The sequence below is a fragment of the Pteropus vampyrus genome, unplaced genomic scaffold, assembly GCF_000151845.1.
Source record: "Pteropus vampyrus isolate Shadow unplaced genomic scaffold, Pvam_2.0 Scaffold86, whole genome shotgun sequence".
NCBI classification, from domain to species: Eukaryota; Metazoa; Chordata; class Mammalia; order Chiroptera; family Pteropodidae; genus Pteropus; species Pteropus vampyrus.
Window position 1 is genome coordinate 5397305 of NW_011888867.1, and position 9023 is coordinate 5406327.

At 36.6% G+C, this 9023-nt stretch overlaps 1 protein-coding gene across 2 annotated transcripts in view; it reads left to right on the plus strand.

Annotated features, from left to right (window-relative positions):
• Positions 1-8472, plus strand: part of LZIC (leucine zipper and CTNNBIP1 domain containing) — a 13829-nt gene extending 5357 nt beyond the window's left edge. The window contains exons 6-9 of one of the 2 annotated variants that reach the window (XM_023532644.1): positions 2392-2487; positions 2667-2748; positions 3242-3304; positions 7854-8472. In XM_023532644.1, coding sequence (XP_023388412.1) covers positions 2392-2487; positions 2667-2748; positions 3242-3300 — 237 coding nt within the window. In that variant the 3' untranslated portion in view covers positions 3301-3304; positions 7854-8472. Of the gene's footprint in view, positions 1-2391; positions 2488-2666; positions 2749-3241; positions 3305-4118; positions 6210-7853 lie in introns of those variants that run through there. The other variant, XM_011363582.2, reaches the window with a different exon arrangement.
• Positions 8473-9023: the final 551 nt, after the last annotated feature.

The window sequence follows — 9023 nt, forward strand, 5'->3', positions numbered from 1 at the left end:
ATGAATAGTAGCTGTTGTTATTTGTAATAAAAGCGTAATTGGTGGCTTGTTTGATGGGTAGATAAAAACAGCCTCTAACTCAGATGACAAGTACTGCATTGCTGTTGTATTTCAAGGTGCACAAAATTTTACTTACCATTAATGATAATGATAATAACAGCTATTTAGCAAGTGCCTATTATATGCCAAGCACTTTCCTTATTTCATTTAATGCTCATAACAACCCTACAGGGTAGGCACTATCATCTGCAGTTCGTAGATTAAAAAACTGAGGCTTGGCTATCTTAAGTATCTTGCCCAAGGTTAAACCTTTGATTCATGGGCAGCTTAAAAGGAAGTTGTATGTGGTTTGTTAAGTGCGCCTCGTTTTGGTAAAAGAAAAATGTTCATCAGAGTAACCACAATGCAGAAAAAAGCCCGTACTACTAATATCTGAAACATCCATCATTAGTAGTTTATTTCCTTTCTGCCTTTTCCTCCACAAGATGTTTTTTATAAGTATATGTATCATGTTTAGTATGCAAAAACTAAGATTGCTTTTTTTCACTTGGAACTCGATATTTTTCTATATTATTTTCACTGTACTTCAGAGAGGAACTTGATACAGATGAATATGAAGAAACCAAAAAGGAAACTCTGGAGCAACTAAGTGAATTTAATGATTCACTGAAGAAAATTATGTCTGGAAATATGACTTTAGTAGATGAACTAAGTGGAATGCAGCTGGTAAGCATAATCGACTGATGTTAGTGACATGTTATTTTTTTTTACAATAGAAAATGTATACCTTTTTGGGGGTTTAACTTCTAGATGAGTATCTACTTGTAGACAAAATAGCATATTTATTTATGTATTTGACTCCAATGACTTGCACAGAAATAGCAAATGAAAACTAAAATTGTAACAGTGATGAACAAAGAAGGCCTATGAATAATTGAAGATCCATCAATCTGTTATTGTAATATCCGATTCATTGGAATATTTTGGTTACTTTTTACCTTCTTGTATTTCTAGGCTATCCAGGCAGCTATCAGCCAGGCCTTTAAGACCCCAGAGGTCATCAGATTGTTTGCAAAGAAACAACCAGGTCAGCTTCGGACCAGGTTAGCAGAGGTAAAGTTCTTTAAATTGATCCAATTGCTATGTGTATCTTTTTTCTCAGCCCAAGAATTTGCTCGTTATGTTATGCAGAAGTTTAAAAATTGCTCAGTTGAGAATGTACAACACCAAGAGTAAAGCCTAATGTACTTTAAGCGAGTGACGTGTCAGTGTCCCTCAGTTGTAACAAGCATATGGCTCCAGCGGGGAGTGTTTATAATGGAGAGCTATGCGTGAGTCGGGGCAAGGGGTATGTGAGACAGCTCCGTGCGTTTTGCCGAATTTACTGTGAACCTAAAACTGCTGTAAGAAGTAGTCTGTTTATAAGAAATTGTTGACATTAGTCCTTTGAGCAATTATTGTTTAAACAGTTTACATTGTTACACTGACTGCTTCTACTTGGACCCCACCTTTAAGGTTTTACCATTTACTTTCAAAGCCCTGAATTGAAATCTCACCTAGAAGTCATTAACAGCATTGCTTTATGTATGTGTGGCCTTTCTCATCTAAGAATTTCAAACATCTTTGTAAATCTGATACTTCACAAAGTCTGTGTATAGACTTGAATGTGATTAAGGCATTAACAGTTATTTGCAACCACTGGTAATTCAGTAGCACAATGGTTATGAGCATGGACTTGGGTCAGACTGGCTGGATTTGTATCCCTGCTCCATATGGAGGTCTGTGACCTTGGGACGTTATTTTATTCAACCTCTTCGTGCCTTAGTTTCTCCATCTGTAAAAGGAAATAATGATAGTTTCTACCTCTTATGATTGTTATGAGGATTCAATGAAGTAATATGTCTAGAGTATGTATTACATGTAACATGTAACATGTGAAAAGGACGTAGAATAGTACCAATGCATAATATACACAGTCAGTGTTTCCGGTGATAAGATAATATTTAACCAAAGTTCCAGGAGAGCTGATCTCGGTTATCTCATTCAGGCCTGTAGACCACAGTTCAGTTTAATGAAATGAGTTCTTAGAGGATGGCTCTTCTGTAAAGGAAGCTATTGACCTACTAATTTCTCAGCAGAGTTTATAACTGACAATGGTTATGATTGGCATTAAGAACTATTAGAACTAGAAAATTTTTTTAAAGTAAAAAAAAAAATTTATTAGAAATATATAATAGCATTTCTATCTTGTTTGTCTTGAATTATTTCTGTAGTTCTTCATAATACTCGTCAGCTAGAGGATCTTTTTTTGAAGAAGTAGATCTAAAAGCTGGATTTTATACACAATGTTTTTAACTTAAATACCATATGCTTTGTGTTCATCCATTGCAGATGGATAGAGATCTCATGGTAGGAAAGCTGGAAAAAGACCTGTATACTCAACAAAAAGTGGAGATACTGACAGCTCTCAGGAAACTTGGAGAGAAGGTACCCACGTTTAATTCAATATAATATAGTATTAGGTAGAAATAAAAAGTGTGAAATATTTGATACAGAACTTCTTGATCTGTGATCTACTTTGTGGTCCTGAGACATTCTTAATGGTGGTTCCTAGAATTGCTTGTCTAGATGTGAACCACCCTGCTGGGCTGTTTTGTTTTGTTTAGCTGACTGCGGATGATGAGGCCTTCCTGTCAGCAAATGCAAGTGCTGTACTCAGCCAGTTTGAGAAAGTCTCGACAGACCTTGGTGAGTACTCTCATATTTCTGAAACTTGGACGTGAATTACTGCTGCATTTTGACAGATGGCATGGGTGAGATGCCAGGATGGCCTTTTCTTGAGTTTAGCGGTAAAACCATACCTGTGTTCTTTTATTGGGTTTATTTCCCAATACTTTTTAATTAAAAACAAGAAACAAACAAAAAAAAATATAGCCTAATGTTTTAAAAAATATTTGTCAGCTAAATATAAATATAAAAAGAAACTAAGTTTTTATGTATTCTATTTCATACCTACAGCTAGGGTAAGTGTTCGTAACCAATAAATGACCCTGTGTAGCTGAGTTGTTTTTGCAAGGGGAAGGACATTGGGATACAGAGGGAAAGTTTAGGGGTAATGCACTCATAGTAGCTCATTTTATTTTATATTTCAATGTCTATGTGATAGGTTTTCTTCTCTTTACCTGAAACTGTAAATGCATTTGAATTGATCTTTTCATTTATTATGTGTCTTTCTCCTTAGGCTCTGGAGACAAAGTTCTCGCTTTGGCAAGTTTTGAGGTTGAAAAAACAAAAAAATGACATGGTATGGAAGCTTGGGACAGTGATCACATTCATGTAAATGGCATTTTCTGCTGGGGATTTTGAGTCATTGCAAAGAAATCGAGAGATCCTTGAAGTGCATTAATAATCTAAGGAAAAAGTGACAGAAAAAAACATACTCATGGCTTCCGTTTATGCCCTCCATCATTGTGCTTTTTGTAGGGAGCTATCTGCTTGAGTGATCCTGGACTTGTTAGGATGGGGGGACTCACTGGACCTTATTCATTATGATTCGTCTGTTTAAGAGAGAGAACAGAAAAGTTTCTCTGACTGTGTTAAGGCTCCCTGTATTTAAGCACTGATAGTACGTGAAAAGATATGAACTAGTGGTTCTTTTCTGCTCACAATTTATCCCCACCTATTGGAGTGAATAGTGTAGCAACATTAATAAACCTCATATGTGTTCATAGAATTTTAAGAGTTCTAAGTGATCTTAGAAATCATTTTCATTTTATAAACAAGGAAACAGGCTCAGAAAGAGGAAGTGACTTGCTGAAGTCACATCAGAGACGGAGTTGAGGATAAGACTGGGATGTGCAGACTCTCGGTTTAGTGTCCAGTGGATTCTATTTTTTTTACTCTGTGCTGTTCTTAAAAAATAATTAACACGTATTTGTGCAAGTCCGTGTTTATAAAAATTCGATGTCCCTACAAAAAGTTGTCGCTAAGGGACCGTTCCCAGTCTGTAAGCTCTCCGTTTGAATGGGGCCCATTGTATGTGAGTTTTGAGCTTGGAACAATGGGCGCCCTGTTGAGAGTCTGCTGAAGTAACTTAACCTCCTGTGTTATTTCACCAGGGAAGCAATTGGAAGTGGCAGCTAGAGGCCCTCCCTGTGTGTGACCTCTTTGCTGAAACCCGGAGAGCAGTGACTACAAATTACTGTTTACTCTTCAGTATTTGGAGAAACTCAAAATAAGTTATGAGGAAAAGCAGGTTTCTCTCCTGAGTGTTTACATCTCTCTGTATGTTCAAATGTATAGATTTCCTGATATGCATAGATGTTAGCTTCTTTCCTAGGCTCTGAGCTACTTTATATTCTTCATGTATTTCTCAGTATTTTTTTTTTTTGCACTTTATACGAATTAAAAACATTTTTAAAGCTTCATGTATACTGTAAACTGAACTAGGTGCTCTGTGCCAACTGGACAAATTAGGGGACCTCAACTACATCAATGCCTTATTTGGAATTTTTAATCGATAATTTTTTATATATTGGTTTATGACAGTCAAAAAGTCATTGAAATTGTGACAAACCAAGAAAAAGCAAATTACCTTCTATTCATCTAGGGGTTTATGGTCAGTCATCATTATTTCATTATTTTGTGCTTTTTTTTTTTAAATCAAAGTGACATTCATATATCATAAAATTCACCATTTTAAAACATACAATTCAGTGGCATTTAGTACATTCACATGTTGTGCAACCAGCATCGCTGTCTAGTTCCAGAATGTTTTTATCAAACCCAGAGGAGACCTCACACCCACTAAGCGGCCAGGCCGAGTACCCGCTTCCTCCTAGCCCTCGAGCCACAGCCAGCGTACTTTCTATAGATTTAGCTCTTCTGGATATTTCATGTAAATGGAATCGTACAATATGTGACCTTTTATGTCTAGCTTCTTTCACTTGGCATATTTTTTAGGATAATCCACATTGTATGTATCAGTACTTCATTCCTTTTCATGAGTGAAAATATTTCCTTGCATGGATACAATATTGTGTTTTTCCATTCATCTCTTGATGAATATTTGGGGTTTTTTGTCCACTTTTTGGGTATTGTGAATAATGCTGCTATGAACACTTGTATATAAGTATTTAATACCTGTTTTCAGTTCTTTTGGCTATAGACCTAGGAATGGAATTGCTATGTGTGTTTGGGGGTGGGTTTTTTTTTTTTTTTTAGGGAATAGTAAGCTTTCCCCTTCCGCTCCAGCAGTAGGATGCAGAAAATTCGGAATATTTTGTATTCGAAAGACCTAGATGAATCTGGAGTACTTATTTTTGGTTTCCCTTAAACTTTCTATAAGCCTAATGTCAGTGAAATATTTTGTCATTAACCACGTTAATGTATTCATTTTGTAAGTAATATGACTAGTACTCAATTTAAAATTAATCTTCTTTTAAAAGTGGTCAGGTTTGTCAAGACACTGCCAGTCATGGCCATGTGACCTTTGGTAGGTTACTTAGTCTTTTTGAGCCTCATTTTCCTCTTCTGTTCAGCAGAGATAATAGGACCCACCTGCCACACAGGATTATTGTATATTCATTCTCCTCTCTTCCTTCATGCAGAAGGAAGTTTTACATTGCAACGAATTCACCATTTAATAAATTTTTCAAAGGCCGCATATATTTTGTTTCACAAATTAGGTATTTAATTCAGAGAAATAATTTGAAAAGTTAATAATTTGAAAATTCTATATAGCTATAGTTATTAAATGACTATGTTCCCTGTTCATAGTGCGCTGTAGTTAATCTTCTAGGTTTTAGACCTCTTGGGAGGTCTCACACTGCAATAATGCTGAGGCAGCTCACTTTTTTACATCTTTGGGTCAAGCTAATATTTCAATGAAAAGAATTCCTGAATTTTTTAAAGAACTGGGGTTGAAACAGAAGTAAATCCCAATGAGCAAGTGTCCAACTGGGCTGTTTAATGAAATCTTATAATTTAAAACAATTCCTGTGTTTCAATGTTTTGTTTTATCTTGCGAGGGGTAAGATAAGTATTCTAAGTGGGTGGTGGAGGAAGAAACTGAGAAATAAAACGAGTTGTTCCCAGGAAAGAGTTGGAGTTGGGACAGATGGATTGTTAACTTTGATTGTGAGGCCTTTTATTGAAGACACTCAGCCAAAGAATGGTCATCTTAGGCAAAATAAAAGACTGCAAATCCACCTTTGGAATGGTATCTTATTACGGTGAATGCTGGATAGCTTGAAATTATTACAGAAAAAAATAAACCCAGACCATTTTGCCTAGAGCTTTTCAACCACTTTCCTGTCCATTTTTTTTTCTTATTCTATTCATTATTAAGACCAAAGAATGCTCTTCTTTGCCTCTCAAAATGTTTTCCAGCATTAATATGTAAATTAAAACTCAGCATTCCCACAGCCCCCCCTGAACAAGCTGTAATTGCTTCCAGTCTGTCTGACCGTGGAATTAAAGATTTAGAAACTGGGTTAACTAGCATTTACTATTTTTATAAAGTCACAAAAAAAGCGGGTTAAATATAAGTCTCTTCTATATAGTCCCTTAGAATATGGCCTTTTGGCCTCCCGACTCGCTTCTTTTTGAAATCCCTCTCTGCTCACACTAACAGCAAAGTGGAGAGACTGCAATGCCAAAAGGGCCTCAGACACAAGGGGTCAGCCATGTTCTCAAGAGTCCATGCTGTTGTAAGCAGAGGACCAGGAGAGCTGAGAGGTTTGAGGCTGTTGGTTAGAAGCTTCCTAATGTTTGTTTGTCTTCTTCTGAGACGATCACATTCCATACAGACTCAGACTATGGACTATAATTAAAAATAACAAGTAAAAAACTGTTTTCTATAAAGGACATCAAGGAGAGCCACCACTTTTGTTTTGAGTTGGAAAAGAGGAAGATTATGCCGGTCAGAGTTCTCACTAAGATTATGCACCAGCCACAGATCCTCTGCCCCAGTATCTGGCAACTGTGACCATGAATTTTTGAGGCCTTCCCACAAGAACCTCTGATTTTATGTTATAGTCATAATTTCAATATATGGTTTAAAGGCTTAAGTTAATTATGTCTCTTTATACTAAAATGTCTTCGTAGGTCAGGTACTTTTTTCTGTCACTGCTCAATTGTATCACACGGGGCTTTCCTGTGAGAGGAGATTGATGTGTTTTGGGCGGTGGCTCGTATGTAAACTTGGTGTCTTTAGGCTTGGTATCTTTCCTCCAATGCTCGTAAAACAGGCCAAGTTAAAAACTGAAGCACTTACCCTCAACAATAATGAAAGAGAGAGGTAATTTAGGCAAAAAGCAAATATTTGGCCTGAATTAGATTATAACTGATTGCGTTAACCCTGATTTGATCATGATCTTAGAAAATGTGGTACTTTTACTACTTCATCTTTGAAAAATAAATAACTTGGTTAGCATCTCAATTTTATTCTAGGTCTTGGTAAATTACATCGATTTTATTCTAAGTCTTGGTAAATTATACCTTAGATTTGATTTCTAAATCTCTGAGCTTATACTCATTCATTTAAATATTTTGTTTCACATCTACTCAGGAAAGGAGCATTCGTACTTTTGGAGCAAACAGGTGAAATCTCAGTCCCTTGCCCTCAGCCTTGTGGCATTTGTTTTCATCCTGTTTCCTAGAAGTATGAGTGGTTCGCTCCTCTGCAGGAAAATATCATGAGCAACACTGCATATAAAGGAGTACATATAGGCGTACTTCAATCCACTTTGTATTTGAGAGAGAAAAAAGTGGGCTCTGTCTTTAACTTGCCAGCTTGGAGGAAAAATGAGGATGTGAGCATGTGCTCACTCACATGCCCGCCTCTCTCCTAGGAGTGTGACTGGACCAGTGGCATGTCTGCTCCCACAAGGCACTCACGACTCCCACAGTGCTGTTCTTGCCGGAGCGGGAGGTCGATTGTGCCAAGTTACTTTTGTTACAATCAAAGCACTGGACGAATTGTGTATGCGGGGCCTTTTGGGTTTGCAAAACTCAGAATGCGCTTTTTCCCTGGTGGGGATGATGTCTTGAAATTGAAGAGAAGAAAACATGTTTTGGAAAAATCTGATGACACTGTGGGTGCAAGGAAAGTTTCTGCTACCTCTTCTGATTGCGTCATTTATTCTCTCAGACATTTACTGAGTGCTGATAAATGCCAGGCACATTTCTTGGCTCTTTTTGTTAAATTTTATAAAACATATTGGATGGAGTCCTTTTTTTTTTTAATATGACTCTTAAGTGTTCATATAATTAATAGAGGTTTAGATATCCTGCTGCATCACCAAGAAGTTTATTTTACAATGATAAAATTATGTTTTAAATAAACATAACAACAGAAGAATATATCTGTTATTCTATCATAGTTAGTTTGGTCCTTAGAAATATTACTTCAGATTTGTATCTGTATATTGTAAAGAATATTATACTTGGAAATAATACTGTACAATTTGATCTAAGTGATCTCTTTCATCTATACGTGTTTTATCTTTTAATTGATCTTGTAAACTGCATATCTCATTAAAATATTTGCATGATTAAGTCCTTTTGGAGAATATTAAATGGAGAGAAAGCTAGAATACTCCTGTAGGGGAGGAAAAACATCTTCCCTCTATCCTTTTACATTCTTGTCTGAGACCCCATAACAAAAGACAGATTGACAAGAGAAAAGCATACAGATTTATTTAATACAAGTTTTACATGACATGGGAGCCTTCGTAAGGAAATGAAGACCCAGAGAAACAATTAAACCTGAGTGTTTTTATGCTAGATTTGATAGAGTGGAAAGTCACGGAGAGATGTAGGACAAGGGCAAGCTAAAGGTGGTAACCTGAGGGGAACTTAGCAAGATCTGTTTGTTCAGATTCCTTTCTATGTCCCTTGTCTTTGGAGATTAGGATGCTCCTTCCTCCAGGTATTAGGAGGGCACTTCTCTCGTGAGGATTTTATGACTTGCTTCTGGGGAAAGTCAGAGAGCCCTCCTGCACCTGCCACTTCTCAGATTC